Source organism: Hyposmocoma kahamanoa, unplaced genomic scaffold (genome assembly GCF_003589595.1).
Source record: "Hyposmocoma kahamanoa isolate Upper Pololo Valley unplaced genomic scaffold, ASM358959v1 66, whole genome shotgun sequence".
NCBI classification, from domain to species: Eukaryota; Metazoa; Arthropoda; class Insecta; order Lepidoptera; family Cosmopterigidae; genus Hyposmocoma; species Hyposmocoma kahamanoa.
In genome coordinates, this window is record NW_020653854.1 from 26,019,356 (window position 1) to 26,041,159 (window position 21,804).

General features: G+C 36.4%; 1 protein-coding gene across 1 annotated transcript; it reads right to left on the bottom strand.

The window, feature by feature from the left end:
* Positions 1-755: 755 nt before the first annotated feature.
* LOC113232087 (cytoplasmic dynein 1 intermediate chain) lies at positions 756-21,589 on the bottom strand. Its single transcript, XM_026466715.1, has 12 exons — positions 21,457-21,589; positions 19,656-19,800; positions 18,754-18,932; positions 16,693-16,826; positions 11,683-11,715; positions 10,995-11,015; positions 8,860-8,907; positions 4,150-4,284; positions 3,191-3,347; positions 2,845-3,099; positions 2,096-2,244; positions 756-805 (listed from the first exon to the last, which is right to left on the bottom strand). The coding sequence occupies exons 2-12, from the start codon at positions 19,776-19,778 to the stop codon at positions 756-758; spliced, it is 1,284 nt and encodes a 427-aa protein (XP_026322500.1). The 5' UTR covers positions 19,779-19,800; positions 21,457-21,589.
* Between the last annotated feature and the right edge of the window lie 215 nt (positions 21,590-21,804).

A 21,804-nucleotide genomic window follows, 5' to 3' on the forward strand; every position in this document is an offset into this window, starting at 1 on the left:
GACACTTTAAATTGCACGGCTATCTGTCGTCACGACATAATGGGATCGCGCCGATTTTCGATTATTCTTTTTTTTGTTAGAAAGGGGTACCTCAGAAGTGGTCCCATTTAAATTTGAAGAAAATATTCCCCCTGTAAGGGTGGAAAATTAGAGGATGAATCCGGTTTATTGGATTTCATCTACTTTCCTTTAACCGACTTCAATAAAACTTGGCAAATAGACGTAATTCCACATACTTTGGATGTCGGTTTTTTAAAAGTTACAATTATTGGAATGTCAACTCATTATACGTTTCGCTGCTGAGCACTCTTCACCATTAGCGAGAGGTATTGTTACTACATATATACTAATTACGCTCACTGCTCTGGGTTGTGATTGGTTTAAAATTAATAACCAAAAAAATAAATCCCGCACTGCATCCTACATTGTCCATGCCACGAGATTTTTTTTGGTTAGAAATTTTTGACGTATTCATTTACGAGTACAAATACCAATTTTTGTTTTTTAGTACTATTTTCGAAGCCTAGTGCTGATCTTAGGTTGTGAATTTGATTTTTTTTAATATAATAATATTATGATGACGTAATTCGTGGGGAGGTGATAAAGGGCTAACTCCCTTATCGTTGGCCAAAGAGGAATGGCGAGACCCGGTGGTGCTTAGCACCTCTGACCGCGAGTCCGTATGGAAAGAGAAGGAGCTCCATGGGAGGTTCTTCAAGGTACTCCACGAGCCTTTTGTGGACCGTAAAGCCTCCCTACATTGGCTGCGTTTCGGGTACCTCTTTGGGGAAACCGAAGGTTTTGTCTGTGCAATACAGGATCAGGTTATCAAGACGCGGAACTATCGGAAATAAGTATATCCTAAAGGACGGCACAGTAGACATTTGTCGGGCATGTGGCCGTCCCGGAGAGTCACTTAGGCATATTGTTTCCGGTTGTTCCGCTCTTTCTAACACTGAGTACTTGCACAGACACAACCAGGCAGCCAAAATATTACACCAAGAGCTCGCTCTCAAGTACGGACTAGTGCAACAGAGGTTGCCATCTTACAAGTATTCACCGGAGCCAATACTCGAAGATGACCGCACCAAAATCTATTGGGATCGATCTATTATCACGGACAGGACTATTCTTGCGAATAAGCCTGATATTGTGATATTGGATCGATCGCAGTCGAGGGTATTTCTTGTGGACGTCACCATCCCGCATGACGAGGGTCTCGTGAAAGCTGACACCGAGAAACGCCGGAAGTATCTCGACCTGGCGCACGAGATGACCGACATGTGGGATGTGGCCTCCACTGAAATAATCCCAATTGTTTTGTCCGCAAATGGGTTAATTCCAGTCAGCCTTTCTAACAGCTTGAGGCGGTTGGATTTCTGTGGCGTGTCGCTTCCAGCACAAATGCAGAAGGCGGTCCTGCTCGATACGGCACGTATTGTTCGCCGATTCTTGGACCTGAGTCCCTGACCCCGGCCGACTGTGCCATAGCCGGGAAATACCGCCTCTCCCATTTAAAAATTCAAAATTAGTCTTCTAGGCCTTGGGAGAGGCGAGAGTTTAAAATAAACATAATAATAATAACGCACACACTCAACATATCCCCGCACTAGAGAAATCCTGTGTTGCGGGTGCCGTTGTGGACATGTGTCTATGTATGTACATAGACAACCACAAATTACACTCGAAAGACATAACTGTATATTTCCATACAAATATTTCTCCAGGCCCGGGAATCGAACCTGGCACCTCTGCGTGGCAGTCCGGCATTGTAACCGTTCGGCAACAAAGGTAGTTTTACTCACAAATATGTGTAAGTTAGAAATTAAAATCATAGGTACTGTCGGCTTTTCAATTGGGAAGAAACCGTAACCCACTGTGCTAGGAGCTTTAAAATTCTATTTCATTGAAATGTACTAAAATTATTATATCGAGCCCTCCTACGTAAAGTATCGTATGTCGAAATTGCCAAGTTTACAGGGGAGCGTTTTAAAGTTCTGAATTCACTGAAATGGGCATAACACGTGACTTTAGCATTTCTCAGTTTTATTCGGCAATAATATTATAATAATCATAATATTATTATGAAAATGGCAAATGTATGAGTAGATGGCAGTCAAAGGTACCGTGTGAGCGAGAGAAGACAACGGAGTCCGCTGTATAGGCGTTCGTTTCTGCACGCGATTGTCCCACAGCACGATTTGGCCGGAGTACGTCCCGCCCAGGATCAGGTTCGGGTGGAACCTGCAAGGAGACGAAGGATTTAAAATCGGTGAACTCTGCCGTCCACTAACTAAAATACGGCTAAGTGACAATGGTCAAATATCCGATTTAAATAGAGCGCTCGACGCATAGCTGAATTATCATTAAACAGTTTCAATATTCTAAACCTGGGTTATGGTTTTTTACGATATCTCAAAAAAATATTTTGTCACTTAGCCGTTTTTTAGTTAATGGACGGCAGAACTGTCAGACAGTCAAGGAATGGGCTGGATATTTCGCCTCCTCCTACGTAAAGTATCGTATGTCGAAATTGCCAAGTTTACAGGGGAGCGGTTTAAAGTTCTCGGTTTTATTCGGCAAAGCTCATTACTCACACAGAGTGACAATCTAATAGATCATCTAACCGATATCTAGGATATTATAATACTCTATGTGAGTAACGAGCTTTGATGAATAAAACTGAGAAATGCTAGTCACGTGTTATGCTTATATCACTGAATTCAGAACTTTTAAAGGCTCCCCTGTAAACTTGGTAATTTCGACATACGATACTTTACGTTGGAGAGGTCGATTTAGCAATGATTCTGGAAATTAATTTTTTTGGCAGAAATGTTAACTCACCTAGCAAAAGTAGCACTCATAACCGGCGATTGACAATGGAAAATATCCTCTGGAGTGGTCTTCTTGAACTTGGTGTTCCACACGAGGCAGACTCCGTCGGGATCGTGAGGAGCATCATCGCTGTTGTGGTACGAAGCCAGGAGGAGTTCAGGGTGGGCTGAAGACCAATCCAGACAGGTGACGCAGCGGCCACGGGACCAGCGCTCGTCGTAGAATGTGCGGACCAGGGACAAACGAGCGTCCGATTTGTCGTCTCTGTTGTAATTTGTTTTCTTATTCAATTATACGTCTTACGACGAACCTTACGAACTATACGTAGTACATTGCTGGTTAACAAAATACGTACGTGGCATTCTCGCTATCACCGCCACCAGTGTAATCCGTGTAGATGTCGACAGATTCTGCTAGCGCCCGCTCGATGATGCGTCCTGCGCGGCTCACGAAGCTCTGGAACTGCGCTGATAGCATGATGGTCTGCTTCTCGTCGGCGCTAAGCTCGCGGACTAAAGACAATAGTTTAAGTTAGTTTAGAACTTTGGTGAGACCAGGGGGTCTGTTCCCGTAAGTGAAGGGACGAACAAAACGTGCGCCTGATGGTAAGCGACACGCCTGTCCATAACAGTTGCAGTGCCATCCAGAGCTTTCAATCGCAAAAATCTGAGGGGCACTGCCACTGCGCCCATCACCCTGAGGCATAAGTTGAAAAGTCCCATGTGTCACCAGCACCCTTACTTACCCTTCAAAACCGGAACGCAGTAATGCCCACATTAGCGCTTGACGGCAGAAATACGTAAGGTGGCAGTACTTCCCTGTCAGAAGGAGCTCTACTACTACAATTACTGTCAAATAAGTAATGGAGTACGGGAGTAGCCCCCCTGAATAGTGGGTGGCGTTAGAGATAACGATTAATCAAGGACAACTTTCAGCTGTTCAATTCCATTAATCAAGTTATAATATGGTAAGGGATGGACCACAATTGTCAGAAAGCGTGCCAACGGTACTCCACGTGAGATTCGCGTTAAGTATAAACGTTTTATTTTTTATTTTAAATATTTATTTGGAAGCTGACACTTCATAGGTCTATGGCCAGGAGTCTTTTATTTTGTCTTAGAAGATGTTAGGCTTAAAGTCTGAATATAGGCATTAATCGTCACCGTCGTCAGCTTTTATACGTCTCACTTGGGCACGGGTCTCCTCAAAGGAGATGCTTGAGGTGGAGACTATTTGCTTGAACTCAATTTGATTGGGTTGCGCACGTTGCCTGAAAAACAAAATATTTTTTCTATGTTACAGTCATCAACTAACCCTTCTCTTTCTCTTCTTCCTTCTTCTCGACCGGCGCAGCAATGACAGCAGGCTGCACCTCCTTGACGGTAGGCAGGCCGTGCGGCAGGATCCCCGGTGGTAGCTTGCCATGGAACGCCGCATCCTCCTCATCGCCTTGCCGCACGCCGTCACCGTCGAATGTAAGCACTGGACGGTGAATAAGAATGGCCCTTGCCGGGTGTGGTGTGCATATGTGCAATGTACGACTGACTTATTACTTGTTAAATTTTATTTCGAAATGTTGAATACAATTAAGATAACTTGTCAAAGGAATTTTAATGTTTGGAGAAGAGGTTATGCCCCATGACAAGTCTGTCGTACTGAGATTTCTTTGCAAAATTTCATGAAATTTTATAAAAATAATTGAACAACTACTCTTTGATAGTTTGGTAATGGTTTTTGCCAAGTTAATAGAGAGCCTAGTACTTGTGAAAACTTCATGAAACTTACAGTGGTTTGTGTGCAGAGAACTTGTGTCCCAACTACTTCAACTACATTACAAAAGGTAACTACTGAAGAATGACGTCATAATGAAAACACATGTAACAGCCAATAGTACTTTAAACGTTTTGGGAAAACATTCAAAATTAAATGTCGTATTCATTGAATTGTGTTACATTCAAAAAGTGAAGTACATTAAAATTATATTACTCTAGTGCTATAACATGTGATTTCACAAAGCAAAATGGATTCTACTGTGTTACTTTCAAGATAGTTAACATGAAATGGTGAGATATTACTGTTACGTTTAATTCTTGCACGAGTTGATTACCTTGTGATGTAGTATGAATAAGTTTTAACAATGTTTTATTTTAATATTTAGCTAAATCTAAAAATGGTTAATTAAATTGTAATTGGTTGTTTGCAATGGTGAGATGGAGTAGAGTCGACAACAGGTCAAGTGCAATGGCTAGTCGTCCCTTTAACACAAAAAGGCGTCATCATGAATTCTCATTTATTAGCATTGGTGGTAGGGTTCTATGCCGAACTTACTAGGTAATTACCATCAATTTATATAAATAAATCTTTATTAATTAGCAGAGATAATATAGGCAGAGGAAGTTTACCTAAACTTCAAAGAAGAGAGCGGATTCAGCGGAGCAAATAGAGGGGGTTACTACACCCTCCGGTGTATTGCCCGGAAAGAGTAAATCTGTGTCTTTAGCATTCCCATCATACTGTTGAATTTCTACCACAAAACAGCACTGCTATGTTCCGGTATGCAAAATTAAAGATATTTCTTGACATACGAACAAGGGGAAGGCAGAAATCATGAACCTGTTGTTCCTAAGTTATAACAAACCCCTTTCGCCTCTTTGGCTTGGTAATCTTGCTTTTTAGAGCATCTGCAATCTGATCAAAATATTTATGAAGGGGTCTACCTCTCTCCACGTTTCAATATAAATTATCGCTATTAATTTGTGATTTACTAATACCCTTCCCTTCTAGATTGTCTTTAAGTGGTGGTAAACATTTTCTATTAGGTTTATCTGTCTAATAAAAAAGAGTCACAATTTCATATACTGTGTTGTGTAAAAAAGGCATTTCCTTAAAAAAATATAAATACGCCTTTTCGTGTTGTAGGATACGAAGTTATCTACTTGTTAAATTAAATGTTGAGAAATTATGTGCTCTCGACTGATATGAAGTATACAGTAATGTTACAACTCTACGACGCAAAACAGACACTAGAAAGAGAAATCTGAGAACACACTTGAGACGGCAAGAAGCATGCGTGCAATGTCATTATTAACGTAATTTACTTCAGTACGTAATTTGTAATTTTAAGGGAAAATTATTTGCATAACAAAATGAACACGTATTTCTCAATCGAACTATGTAAATAACTTTTTTTCCGTTAAAATTCCAAATTACGTCTGTTCATAAAGAAACGACGGACGAAATGGTTCCACTGTACAGCATGGCATGTGTTTAAAGACACGGTTTTAGCTCTAGTCTATACGTACAGGTTGTGAATTTTGGATGTCTTACATTTTATTTATTCGGATGTAAATCTCGTACATTTTGATTTGTTGAATATCAAGGATTTTCATAACCGTGACATTCATTTATTTTTGTGAAATTACTCCACTAGTTTGTTACAATTATTAATACAAAGATTGAACACAAAGAAAAATTATTTCAGCCTGGCAGGATTCGAACATTCTCACTCAGCCGGTACCTTTACAGCTACCACAAGTTGATGTAGATGTCGCTGTAATGATTGTAATATTAACACACTTTACTGACTTCGTATATAATATTTTTTTAAATAAACCAACTTTTCGGGTTTTTACAGGTCCCATGGCTGACTTAGTGGGTAAACTGAAATTATGTATAAAATATTAATGCAATGCAATAACTACCCTATTCTGTACTATTTTTGTTTGCTTTCATAGTATGTATAACTTTTTTTTATAATATCAAGTGACGGGACGAACAAGTCGTGCTCCTGATGGTAAGCTACACGCCTGTTCATAACAGTTGCCGTGCTACTCAGAGCTATAAATTGCAAAGATGTGCCACTACGCCCGTCACCCTGAGACATAAGTTGACAAGTCCCATGTGCCTATAATTTCACCAGCACCTTTACCCTTCGAAACCGGAAATGCTTTGCGGCAGCAGAAATAGGTAAGGTGGCAGTACTTCCCTGGACGAACTCTTTTACAAGGAGCTCTAATACGTCATAAACCAATTGATAACTTTACCAACACAGTGAGGAGTTGGATTCCAAAAAAAATAATTTCATTTCTAATATGTAGCAATAAGAAATCGATATTAGATATTTTCATTTAGCAAAAGTATGAATAATTTGCAATCTATCAGTTCTAGCAAGTGTGTAAATCTGAAGAATCAATGTCCTAAAAGAACAGGTGTAGTGTATGCGACTTGACGTACCTACGTCATGCATGACGTAACACCCTGCCTACTCTCGCCAACGGCTCTCGTGATACTGGCTGGGTGTACCCACGCATGGACACACGAGACAGAGTGTAGGTATGGCAAGTCGCATACACTACAACAGTGAAAGAAATATATTCATGCCAATGAACAGTTATATATTTTTTAGCATGCAAAATGCTATTTGTGTATCACGTTTGCTTCCTACCGTCTATGGCAGCATTGAACCAGAATTCGCAATATTACTGTATCTTCATTTTAAGCAGTTTCTAGTCCACTGTTTAGCACTATTACTTGTATATTACAAAACAACATGAGGTCCTATTTATTAATATAAGTCCACGACGCTTGTATGTGGTGGAGATAGGGTCCACTATAGAATGGGCGTAACTTACAGATTTTATTGAAAAAAGTTATTCATAGTTTCATATTCTATATTGTTACGTAAGCCAATTATGTTCCTTTGAATTTTAAGTTGCGTCTTTAAATTTCTTTAAATTGTGGAAATGACAAAACACTATTTGAAAGTAAAAAAAAAAGAACAGAACGAAACCAATAAATAAATATTGTTGTTTATAAATGGATAACTAAATATTACGTAGGCATAAATAAAAATCACGTTATTAGCAATGAGATCCATTCAGATTTTTTTAAAACTTTCTAATCGTGATTTCTCCATTCCACAAATTTTTAAGTTACGACAGTAATTTCTTTCAAGTGAAATGTAACGATATAAGGTACTATAAAGTGGACTACTTGAAACTTTCCTTTTTTTTAAATAATCGAATGGAATTTGTAATCTGATTAAAAAAAATTTTGAAGCTTTATTTCTATGCTAATAATTAAATTACCGTCTACTTTGTTATATTCTACTGTTGAACACAAAACAGTTTTATTTTTTTTAATTAAAACGAAAACAAAAACTGAATCATGTGCAACGGACACACAAATTAATAAGCTTAGGTGACAGAAAGCTTTTAAAATTTAAAATTAATTTTAAAATATGCAAAAACTCAACTTCCCGAGCTCTCCACTAGAGAGATACATGTCTCATAAATATAATAATAAATAACCATAATAATAATAAACAAAAAAATAAAATGAAAAATCCTATTAAAAAAATATCATAATATGATGACTCACATCACGGTCATGCATACACATCTGTCACATGCATTTTGAAATAAATAAAATTTTATCACATAAAGAAATATATTTCAAATTGACCTTGTCACCGAGTCAATAAAATGGCAATTGCCGGCCTTTCACAACTTTTAATCAAATATAAAACAAACAAAAAAAGAATGTAATAAAAAAATGATGTTAAAAAAACATTGACTTACAATTATATGGACGTCGGGTCCGCGCTAAAAAGTGTCCGAACTTATAGGGCGTTAAAATCGTATACGTCATTCACGCTCTAGTCTTCGTTTGTTCGACTGAGAGCGAAGCAAGCAAAATTAGACAGTACTGCGATGACATTACAATTTAAATTCAACGTTTTAGCTTTTTCATATTCCTTGACATGTCACTACGTTTAAACAAGGTTGACTTAAGACATTTTTTTCGTGGTTTTTGTATTAGACCCGTCGTCCATTTATTTGTAAGTCAACGTAAAAAAACTACACTAGTTAATGGTTATAAAAAGCCAGCAAAATGTAAGTGCGAAGTTATGTTTTGTTAGCATCTAAATGTAATAGCGTTACTAAATATATGAAGTATACATGAGTCACAACGTAAAACATGCAAGTGACTTTTGAAAGGGCGCATCTCGGAATTGAAACCTACCTGTAAACTCGTCCTCCCACTCTAAACCCGGATTTAGATTGTATTCATCTTGAAAAAAGGGAGGAAAAAACAAAAATGTCAGTATCTTTCGACCATTAATGAAATAAAAATCAAACTATACATAGATAAGCAATTGTGCTCTATACAGCTTCTCCCTATAATAGACCGTGGAGTTGGGAACTACAAAAAGTTGCGGGTATTATGATCACAGACATAAAAATGATAATCGGCGTAAAATCAAACATAGGCGAGGCTCTATTGATTGTAGAGCATTTTTAATGCTTCACTTGTTTCAAAGAAACTATAGAACAAAGAACCCGATAATAATGGATTAACAATAGCCTTTTCACCTCACTAGCTCGGAAAGGCTTTTTTCTCATTAGCAATTTGCGCGCAAAAGCGTTTTTTGCACGCTAGCATGGAAAACGTTTTTGAAATTCGAACTTGACGGTGGACTGTGGTGCACCTAACTTTTTCTTTCGATGAAATTCTATTTATGTAATATAAATCCGTTGGTATATTTTATTCTTATTATTGTTGATATTAAATTGACAATGATAACTAATTGTGTTTATTAAATTATTTTAATCCGTCAAAGAACTAAAATAATTTCAATAATTACTTAATCACACAAAATAAAAGTGCAAGCAAGTATAAAAATGTATGCAGATAAACTTTTTCTCATTATTAAAATACTGATATTTTATAGTTCAATTGTTTTTCTTTCATCTGTAATTTTCCTCACTATAGTGAGGTGAAAAGTTGTGTGTTTCGCTCGGCAGTGCCTTATGCCTTGAAACCCTCGCTACACGCAAGAACCTATTTTCGAACCACTCGCGTCAAACAACAACTCATCAGTCTTGCATAACAAATAACTATTAATTTTTCTTACGCTGCCGCTGGAGCGAATTTTATTAAGTGTATAATACGCGGGATATTTGCGGAAAGCATTTAGGCGTTTGTATAAGGGAATCCCCACACTCATCTACGCGGAAACGGCTTGAGGCGATCTAGTTTTAACACAAATGCCGCATTGAGCCGATTCGCCGCCGTTTAGCTCTGGTATCGGAACTGGAACAAAATGTGACCTTGGAAGTAGTTTGGCCAATCGGACTTCGCCGCTGCCGTTCGAGCGTCGTCATGGCGATTAGAAATTCGTAGATTCGTTTCCGAACTGTCTCGAGTCGCGCTGTACGAACCAAGGCGATACATACAATAATTTTTCGCTCTTATTACAAGGTCTGTTTTAGCTGTTTCTGACTAGCTCAATGGGGTTTCGAGTCGAGGAGTGCGGTGATTCCTTAATGCCTATGCTGTGTAAGGCAAAACGGTACTCTGTGTGAGCCACTTGTACGAAATACTGTTTTCCATTAGATGAGCACATATTATACAAACGCGTAAGTTTACGCGTGGGCCTTTAGGTAAATAAATACACAAGGTTTCTAAATTAAAATTGTTCATTTTGCAGTCCTCCATCCAAGGTCTAAGATTCAAAACCTGTGCATTTGTTAGTCGAACCGAAAAGGTAAGTCAGCGTGTGATGATAAGGCAACCCCATACTACCACCATATTTTGATACACATATTATATCTGTATATGTTTTTGATATACTTATATGTTTTGTGGCCAGTAAGTGGTCATGACCACGTGGAGAACTCTGGAAGGCCACAGTTACGTTACTCTTAAACCGAAGTTACATAACGTCGTAACATTATGTATATAACAGTCAAAGCATGTCGTGTTATGAAACAAAACAATTTTTTTGGAGTTATGTAACTTCAGTGTGGGAGAACCCTAAGTGGTCAAGATGCCACGTGGAGAACTCTGGAAGGCCACTGTTAAATGGTCACATCATCCAATGTTTAAGTTTACCCAAAACAACCCATAATACCCTTTTGGGGAGATACAGATTTCTTGATAAATAGAACGTAAATAATGTTTGGACAATGATATTGAGAGCTATTAACGGAGGCTTTTTTTTATCAAGTAATCTGAACTAAAACGTTAGTAAAAAAACTTCTAGAAGCGTGAAAGAGGTTCTATGTAAAACATTCGGATGAAAACTAAACCCGACACCAAGTTACTGACATGACAGAGAGAGGTTATGTTAGATGCCGGGAGGAACAATGACTTACCGTAGTAATCGGTTGCGTGTGCTATAATTGGACAAAAAAATAAAAATTGTTTGTTAACAATCGTGATAATTTATACAATTGAAGTAATAAAAAATTGCATTTATTTTTATATTATAATAAATCATACACCCTTACATTTACATTTAGAAAAATAAAAGTATAAAATACGTAATTTAATAACGTTTTATAAATATTTTTAATAATGAGATGATGGATGAGTTAATTTTGTTATGTGAGCCCATGCACATTGTCCCAGTGCAAAAATGAATTATGACATGCGCCGGATGTATTGTTCCAACAATAACTCAACAAAACAGAAAATAATCCAACGTTCATTTCAAGTAAAAGAATTCTCACCACACAAATCATTAAAGGACATGCAAAAATATGTTCCATAAACGCACACAAGTGTACATTAATTTAATGTGAATAACAGAACAAATATAAGAGTAAAATTTAAGGTCAAGAAAAACTAGTAAAAAGGACAAAAAGAGAAGGTAGAAAACGGTGAAAAGGTCTAGAAAAAGTAATTAAAAGACCATGAAAAAGCGGTAAAGGTCGTAACAAAAAAATAAAATGAAACATTCTAAATTATGAACTTTAAAATCTATGTATTGTGAACAGTGCGCTTGTATTATGTTCATGGAACAATAGACCTTGTGAATAATGTTATTAAGATTGTAGTTACCTTTGCGGGGCCGCCACCAGTCCTCCATGTATCCTGCAAGCGGCGATGCATTGGAAGAGCCTTTGTATATGGTAGCACAAACAAACATTGCACCAACACTCAAACAGTATTTACTTTTTTTTAAATATATGTACATATTTCTAATTTTAAACATATAAATAGTATAATGAACAGTTATAATAAAAGGCCAACACGTGAATGGATGGAAATCACAATTTATTGTGCCTGCTGCCTGAACCTAATCGTGTTTATTAATAAGTATAACTTTTTTATTTTAAAAAAGACATCAAAAGTTTGCTTATTGGTTTTTTTTATAGGAATTACATCTATTTGTCAAGTTTTATTGGAATCGGTTAACGGAAAGTCCGCGAAAGCGAATTCGTCCCCTAGTTTGCCACCCTTAAAGGTGGAATATTTTCTTTAAATTTAAATGGATACAATACTGGGTACCCTCTTTCCAACAAGAACAGAATCCTCGAAATCACACAAAAAAACATTCGAATTGAGAACCTCCTTCTTCTTTGAAGTCGGTTAAAAACTAGAAATAATTTCGCATTATAGTGAGCAACACAGGTTCATAACAATTCGTTTGAATTTCAAATGTTAAAAAAGGTTAAGAAGAATAATGCTGCATCTGATCTTGATAACACATAAATAATATTTTCAAGACATACAAGGTTTACAACATAAAAGTTTGTAAAACTACTTCTAGAGTTTTGAACCTAAATTGTAAAATGATTCTAAAGAGATACTATGACATGTAATGCTATAATTTTTACAATATAAAATAGCACAATAAGTAATTTTTCCACAATTTTAGAGAATTTGCGAGAAAAAATTGACACAACCATAACGTACAAAACAAAAATGGCTGATTGAGCTCATGTAGGAGGAACTATGCCTGCAGTTGGCACGCGCGCTACGCTAACTACTTCTACTGTATTTATTGTCCTGTGAGTCCAACTGCCGTTAATGCTTACTCGTCACTCGTAGCGTACGGTGTTACATTATTATTTTAGATAGGCTCTAAATATAATTTGAAAAAAATTAAGATATTCTCGTACTATGTTGAAATAACCTTTGTCAAATGCTGTACTTACATACTGGCGTCGCGTGTTGGGATTTCAATCATGGAAGTATGATTATGAAATTGTCTAACATAAACACAACAATAGACACGTTTACCATTATTTGATGTTAGCATTTAAATACCGAGCGAACGTTTTTCTATAATGAATGGCGCGTCTGTTGACCCGCGATATGCAACGTGCACACACGGCCGACAGTGGACGTGTTCACATATAAACCGCGCGAATGTGCATTACACTACTTGCCTCATTTTGCTATGGTTTCGGTCAAAGGTCGCTGGGTACACACGTTTTCCAAAGGTTCTGAATCTTCTACTGCCGTCACAGGGTTTAGAAACGTCGACTTCGCTGTTTAGAAGTAACCGTTCCCTAGTGGATTACCATCGCTTTTTGTGTCGACTCGAAATTTCACACAGTTGTACAACTATAGTTTTTTTAAGAATAAAGTTAAAATTTGAAAGTGGAACAAGGTCGAATAGGATGTCAATATTAAAGGTCCTTCACACATTAAAACACACAAGGATGATCAAATATAAATACATAAAATGATAATTCTATAAAACTATAACACAAATTAAAAAACACTCAGGCAACAGATCACAGGCTAAATAAAAACAAAAAGTAAATACTGCTGTAGTAACTTATGATGTCACTGGTTATGGGGACAGATTCATTTGCAAATTAAAGTTATGATTGGAGATTCGTTAAAGGGGCGCTGATGGTGGTTTGCACACGACACGGTTACACCGACACCCAAACATCACAGTTATGAATATTAATAAATACTTTGAGTCTCAAATATCAAATTAAAAGTATCTGTTCAGAGATTCAAGAAACACCAACTTCTTGAGGCATTTCGCTTGTTCTTTTTCGAATTCGACTATTTCAGACTCTTTATTATAGAAAACTGAATTAATCATTGTTATCACATATCATTATTAAAAAAAAAACAACTGAAAGGTACTCCAAGTGCGCCCACACTGAATAACAATTCAAATAAATTAACATTTTGTTACTCTGCATAATATTAGATTCTATGCTAATGTTCTCATGCTGTCTTATATATGTTTTGATTTATTGACAACAACTTGTATATTTTGCGCTAATTTGTTATGAAATGTTATTGAACGTTACATAGCGTTATGGAATGTTATTTAAGATATATATAGCTTCGATGCTAGAGCATAAATTTCATTTTTAAATGTAAATACTAAATCGCCATACACACACAAAGAAATCTAATAACAAAAATTTTATATTTAAACAGTCCATCGGGCGTCCCAAATAGTTAATATTGCCCCTCTCCTGACTAAGGGTGTCACACTTATTAACGTGGAATCGGTTAGAAAAAGCCTTTATGTCCATGCAGTAAGAGTGAGTATGTCAAGAATAGTGTTTTTTTTTACTAAAAATAGTGATAAACACAACATTAATACGTAGAATAATAATACTGGCAGTTCTTGAAAGACGTCCTTACGTGCGTAGTCACCAAATTCATTTAAGGTTTAAAGTTAATGCTTCTATATATAATCAGGTTTCTGGTGGATATTCAAAATTTGCCATTTACAACATTTCAAATTATAGTGACGCAAAAACTAGAGACTAAAGGTTATTATACAGCTTCTACGTACTTACTACAGCAAGCGACTGAAAATCAGCAATGCTGAGTTTTTAACCTTTTTGTTTACATAACTCAATTGTATTTTATATTAGTTTTTAAATTTCTTTTTTAATGATATAGGTGACGGGATGAACAAGTCGTGCGCCTGATGGTAAGCTACACGCCTGTCCATAACAGTTGCAGTGCCACACAGAGTTCTACAGCAACTAAAAGTATTGTGATTCCTGTGTTTTGTGGAGAAATGAATATCTTTTTATTTTATTTACTTGGATGTCAAAAATTCATGGTAGTGACCCGTTTAGCTGTTGCTGGTTGTATTGATCTATCATATTTAGAATAAATGTTGTAAATGATAAATGTATACATATGTTTATTTACAAAGAATAACCCCTAAAGTTTCTAACTCACTTTACAGGGAAATCTGCTTTACGAATGAGTTGTAGAGTTTAATTTTAATAACCTAACCTCCGGTTAAAATAACCGACCTCATAAGTCATTAATCCCCTAATTTGTCACCTTTAGAGGCGGAATATTATCTTGAACTTTAAATGGGACCACATCTGAGGTGCCTTCTTTCCAACAAAAAAAATAATCATCAAAATTGGTTCACAAATGGCGGAGTTATCGCGTAACATACATACAAAAAAAATCACAGACGAATTGAGAACCTTCTGTTTTTTGAAGTCGGTTAAAAATAGATGTTATCTTTCACTGTTATTGTATGAACTTAAAAGAATTTTCTCACCGGTTTAATGCGATTCCAAGTCCAAACAAGTGTGGTGTTTGACTGTTGAAACTAGTATTGGGTTTTTTTTAAGTACGTACTTTTCATTTAGCATGTCATATTTCGAGCTGTAGCTCGTCCCAATCTGGTTATATCAATGAGTTTTATTCTTATACTAAAAAATTTAACCATGCCACGATTGTGGGACAATTTTCGCTTTTAAAAGCTGAGTAAGATCATGTCGCTTACTCAATTACGACAAAAATATCAGACCCGGCAGTCAGTGAGGAGAAGGACAATATGATATGAAAAATAGAACATGTCCCCTATAAAATAGTCAAACATTCTCTTATACACAAGAAGTTCAAATCTCAGCAATCTAATGAATAAAGTAATTGAACTTGCTTAGTAGTTTATGTGACTGTTACATAATGAAAACCAATAAAATAAGAGTGTGGCTAACAAAACATCACACGAGTGTTTAAATGCCTAATTATGTACAGTTACATACACTGCTTTATTTATGTACATACTTGTATTATAAGCTCTCTATGGTGTGTTCAGGAACCGCATGTTACGACCGGCATTGCGGCATTGACCAGAGCTATTAGCAGTAATTATTAGTAAAATAACGCAAAAAACTTATTTCTCACTCACTCAGTTTTCTAATTTGTGATTTCAGCGCAAACTAGAGTTGATATTTAAAAGTTATTAAGCCCCATTTACCTGATGAGTTGCCAGGGGTGGGTGGCTTATTTCGTTTCCATTTTTGATTATATACTGGATGGTATTTTTTAACCCTGTATATTTTTAGATGAAATTTTGAGTGACTTATTTAATATAAAGTCGTTTAAAAACCCACTGCTGCACGTGTCTAATCTACGGAGAGGGTTTGCGCCACAGTCTGCCACCTAGCCCAATACGTGTTGGGAACTTGGTTTCCTTTGAATTATCTCATGTACTAACCCATAATGAGCTCAATTACTTTATTCATGTCATTTGACTATTATAATATTGTAGCACGTGTTACCAAAGTGTTGAAAACTCAAAGGACATCATAATTAATGATAGTATTAACAATCATCGTCACAACTAAAAGAAGGAAAAAATTAACCATGGCCGGCGCCAAGAAAACATATCTCAGAATGGGGTGGGCAAAACACCAAAATATATTTCACCATATATATTTCAGCCCGCACTGGGCATGGGTATGACAGCTTTAAGCGATAGAGTACAAAATCTGTGGTAGACTATTCTTTACACATGAATATACATTACCAGACTCTGTTGCGCCTGAGCAAAAATAAAAGACAATATTGATATGTTAGCCACTGTTATTGAAAATTAAAACTATATAGAATTTATTTACCTATTATAAGCAAAAGTCTGAGATATGTTTCTTTTGCGCCGCGAGTGGGTCAAATTTGACCCTTCTTCTTTGTTTAAAAATTACTGACTCATGAAACGGAAAAGGTCTTAAAGAACTTAGTGGGCGTGTCCGTAAAATTTTCACACTGTTAAATAACAGTCGAAACAGCCCAGAAGATGACATAGATTTTTAGAAAGCGTGTACGTACCATCTCTCAGCTCATTAACACCACCAGACGTACTGGTCTGGGTCTGTTTGGTGTACACGACATTCTCCTTCGGAGGAATGTCCGTTGACTGCACTGTGATTACTTGCAGTTGCGGTGTTGCTTTCTTGCCAGATCTATAAAGCAAAATAATGATCTCAATCAAATAACAAAACTATGGCGTATAGTGCACAAATAGATAAGAAGATCAAAGTAAGCAGTTATAAAAAGATCAAGGGGCTGGCTATGAGCCTTGAGGCGTGGAGGAGGCTATAACTGTTTTAAGAGTGCCCTTCTTTAATTGTGTTAAGAGTGCCCGTAGGAATAATAAACTTGACAACGTAGGTGGCAGATCTGCCCTCCTATGTAATAGTATTATTGCAATGAGTGCCAAGATTTATAATAAATTACCATCTGACATAAGAAACATTAAGGACATTGTAACATTTAAAAGAAATCTATTTGAATACCTTGTTAATGAAACATTTTACTCTATAAACGAATATTTCGGTAATAATTAAGTAATTTGACATTAAATAAAATTGAGTAATAATTAAGTAAATAAATAATAATTAAGTAAAATAACTATGTTCATCATCCACTTATGTAGTTCGTATGCCTGAAGGTGCAACATAGAGGGTCGCTATAACTTATTTAATACCAAGTATTTCAATGTACTGTATCCTGTGTTGACGAATAAATGCATTTGATTTGAACTGTTAGCGCCCAGTTACACGAGGCGAAAGTTTTCCCGCGGCAGCCGTGCAACGACTGCCCATATACCACGCCTTCATGTACGTTAATGGCGAATCTGAATTCTATTTACTAGGCAACAACATTTCAATTTCTCTGAATAATAGTTGCCGTCGCGCAGCCACCGCGTGTGTCGAACTGTTATGGAAAAATGGCTATAACACTATGAAATCTTGATATTGATTGGTCGCAGTTTCAAATTTGAAAAGAAAAACGACAAAAAACTCTGAACCGTTAATATAATTTAAACTTTACCCTGTTGGCATATCGTTCAAAGTTCAATACCTATTTGTTATTGCAAGTTACGTTTTGATTATAAATTGAAACTTCAATGTGCTCCCATCTAGCGGTCAATAGCTGAACGACGACGAATTCCAGATGTTTATTTAGTTCTTCGAAAAAAGAAGCGACCCTATTGCAGCGATATAAGGTTTACTTTTGTTTCTTATAACAAAAAATGATAACGATAAACAGGAAATGTAAAATTTATTAAAATTAAAAAGAATAGACTTAATGATGATACGAAACACCGCCATATATAATATTACAAGTGCGGCTATAATTGTTGCACTCCAAACTCCTCTATGATTTTCGAGGTTTTGCGCAAGATAATAAACATGTCCATAACATACAAACTGAAAATTTTTTTTTTTTTTTTTTTTTTTTTTTTTTTTTTATGACATTAAGTAACGGGACGAACAAGTCGTGTGCCTGATGGTAAGCTACACGCCTGCCCATAACAGTTGCAGTGCCACCAAGAGCTTTAAATTACAAAGATCTTGGGGGCACTGCCACTGCGCCCGTCACCCTGAGACATAAGTTGACAAGTCTCATGTGCCTGTAATTTCACCAGCACCCTTACCCTTCACAACCGGAACACAGTAATGTGACCATTACTGCTTGGCGGCAGAAATAGGTAAGGTGGCAGTACTTCCCTGGACGAGCTCTTTCACAAGGAGCTCTACTGCTACTAAATGCGGACAGAGCTAAAATTGTTGGCACACGTGACACGCAAGCTAAGCACTTCTACTGTATTTATTGTTCTGTGCTTATTCGCAAGTGTACGTAACGTAGAAGCTAAAATCATAGGTACATACCGACACAGGGATTCGCAACTGTAGATATGTCAAAAGAGAAGCAAAAATTCTCGTATTGCACCACCACCGCTCTTATTACAAAGGCTCATTTCAAAGTTGAATGTTTTTGCGCTAATATCATAATGTGACAATGTGACAGCTACTTAGTACGTCTACATTTTTATACCAAATTAAATCACAAACAAACTTTTAATATTGATATAAAATAACTCACCCTTGAGAAGGTAAACTGGATTTATCGGTATGCGGTAAACTAGTATCTGGCGAAGCAGTTTGCGGTGGCGTGAGAGACAGCGATGATAAAACATCCTTGACAGGTGCTACGCCGAGTGACGATAGGATCTCGTCAAGGTCTCGTCGGCTGTCTATGCTGGATGCTGCCGAGGCTCTTTGCTGAGGTGTAACAGATTTGTTAACAAATTATTTGTCGACTCCTGGGGTTATGTAACCAAGTAAAAAAAATTCAGTACATCTTCACAATGTCAACCACACCAATCACCTAGTCTCAAACTAGGGAATTTCCAGTACTATGAGTACTAGAGCAAGAGATTTCACCACAGGGCATTAACCTGAACATCTAGACCAAAACCCATTTTAAAAGGTTAATTTCCTAAATTGGTCCTACCAGGAATTAAATCTAGGCCTGCAGTGCAAATCGTTGAGCCACCAGAGTCGTTACAGTTAATTGAAAGTTAAAAGACAGTTATAATGAACAATAGGACAATTACAATGAATAATAGTCATATATATGGTTCAAATACTTACCATATTTATGGCCGTTTTCCCTTTACAGATGACCTACATGGAACTACTCTGGAAGTCCATCAACAAGAGATCCGTTTGAATTTGTCAAACGGCCTGTTCAAAATACAAGTCATCCATAGTGGAACAGTCGTTACTACGAATTTCGTGATTCGAGAGTAGGGCCCCAGTTTACGAACAATAGAGAGTTCAAATCTTTAATGCTTTATCTTTATCTATAATTCGAAGTATATTGTATATTCACAACTCAGATAATATATTATTAGATTTCCTCTCCAGAAAGTTGCATTATCACTATTTTTAGGTTGCTTTTTGGATTACAAGCAGTCAATAAAGAACTAAAGATAAACTCACAAGTGCTTCTTCAGCATCTTTCTGCTCCTTCTCGCGACGCCGACGGTCTTTGTCTTCACGTAAAGCTTGGAGCTTGGCTTTCTTCCGCTCTAGCTCCGCCTTGCGATCTGACATACTTGACATGGTTGCTGATAGTGACTAACTGCTTTAAGAAACAAAAAGTGTGTATGACATTATCAATCAAATTATTGTTTGTCTGTCAGGATGGCTGGACCAAACAATATAGCCATGTTCGCTGACCATGACTGGTTGTTTTTCATGGTTCTAGCAGTATAAAATTTACATTTTAGTTAGTGAAAGCTGAGCACTATTAAATAACAAAACATTGGTTTATGTAAAGGGTTTCACAACAGATTGTACCCTAAAGATGATCCCCTCTGGATCTTTTAAGCAATACTGCCCGCAAATGACTCTAAATTGCTCAATGATATCAATTTACAACATGTCGCCTTTAGTTTTCGAAAGAACTCTCTTTCAAAAATTAAACATACTGACAGTCCTTTGCTATATACGTCCTTATAAAATACTAACAATCTCGCAGAACTATACCTATTACTTATATTATAAACAACAACTTTAAACTTTCATAGATTTCTCATAGATGGCGTTACGGCAAAAAGTCGTTAAAAACCAAAAACAACAATCTGCAACAGACACATGGAAAAATTCGTGGGGTCCGTTGGTTTGTTCCATGGCTTAGTTGGCAAAGCATCTGGCACGGTTTGCTGGGAGACATTGGTTCAAATCCAACCAGACTGAAGTGATTTTTTTCTAAGTTTTCAATCTTTGTAGTGGAGTAATTTCACAAAAAATTATTGAATACCATGGTATTGAAATCCATTTACAGCTATTTATTTAAATATTTTTATTCAGTAATATAGTTCTGCCATATTTTTAGTATTTTACAAACCCAAAACAACCCAGTATATTTTAAATGCATGTACTTTTGTTAAGCATTGTTTCTCTTGTAAATTTTCAGATTCAACAGTCAGATGGTAGGAAAGGGGGCATTACAGAAACTAGACTAAATTAAGACAACATATATTTGTTGCGGTCTTGTTTTATTTGCAATCAGCTTCAAACTATAAGCAAATGCGTGGGACAGCAGGTGTCACATGTCTAGTGTATTTTGTGTGTGGAATGAACAAATTGTGCACCCAACGGTAAGTTCGCGCCTGTCCATAACAATTGCAGTGCCACTCAGAGCGCGTTAGGAAGTGATCGTATGATAACATTCTGCATCCTTCTGCATCAAGATATTGGAATTGCTTGCACTATCCCAGAGTTGGATGCCATACGTCCAGATAAATTTTAGAATTATTTATGAAAATATATAGAGAAAAATTAATCAGAACAAAAAGTCTTTATTAATATCTAATTTATCCAAAATAATCACTAAAAAAATTCAAAACAAAATTTTAAAAATATTTTGCAAGTCCAGTGCCCCATTCGGCTTAAACATTTTAATGTTAGATATAGCACATAAATAATGCACACCAGACATCAGACGTCTGTGGTACAATCACATTCATTGAGAGGGCTATCTTGCAATACAAATCAGTGCATAACATTTAGTTCTAGTTTTGATTAAAATGCAAATGTATTCGGAATAGTTACTTAAGCGGCAGTATTATGACTGAATTTAGAACTAGAAGATGGTTCTTAGCACAGGTATGGAAGAAATTGTAATAATGTGGTATAAACGTACAGAGGTGGGGTAAGACGAGGTGATGTCATCAACACAGCGAGTCAAAAAGAAATCGTGTGAAAACAAACTTATAAACGGAATATAACTTCTTACCTTCAAATTATTCTTTATTTATAAGGTTTTCACCATTTTCCACCACACTCAACAACTAAAATATACGTTCAAAACGTGGCTAAACGATACTGCGGATAACGGGAGTTTAGGAATGTAATACTTGAATTAGAAACTTAGTTTAAAGTGAATTACGAGCTTAAAATATTCTTTTACTGAATTGCAGGACTAATTTTCCAATTAATAGATGATTCAAGAGACAAATTGTGAAAAATCAATCATTTCAACCACACATAATATTTTTTGGAATATTTCTAGGGAAAACCTTAATGTTACTATTTTTCACAAACAAACACCAAATGGGTACTTATCGTAAACGGACAACCATTT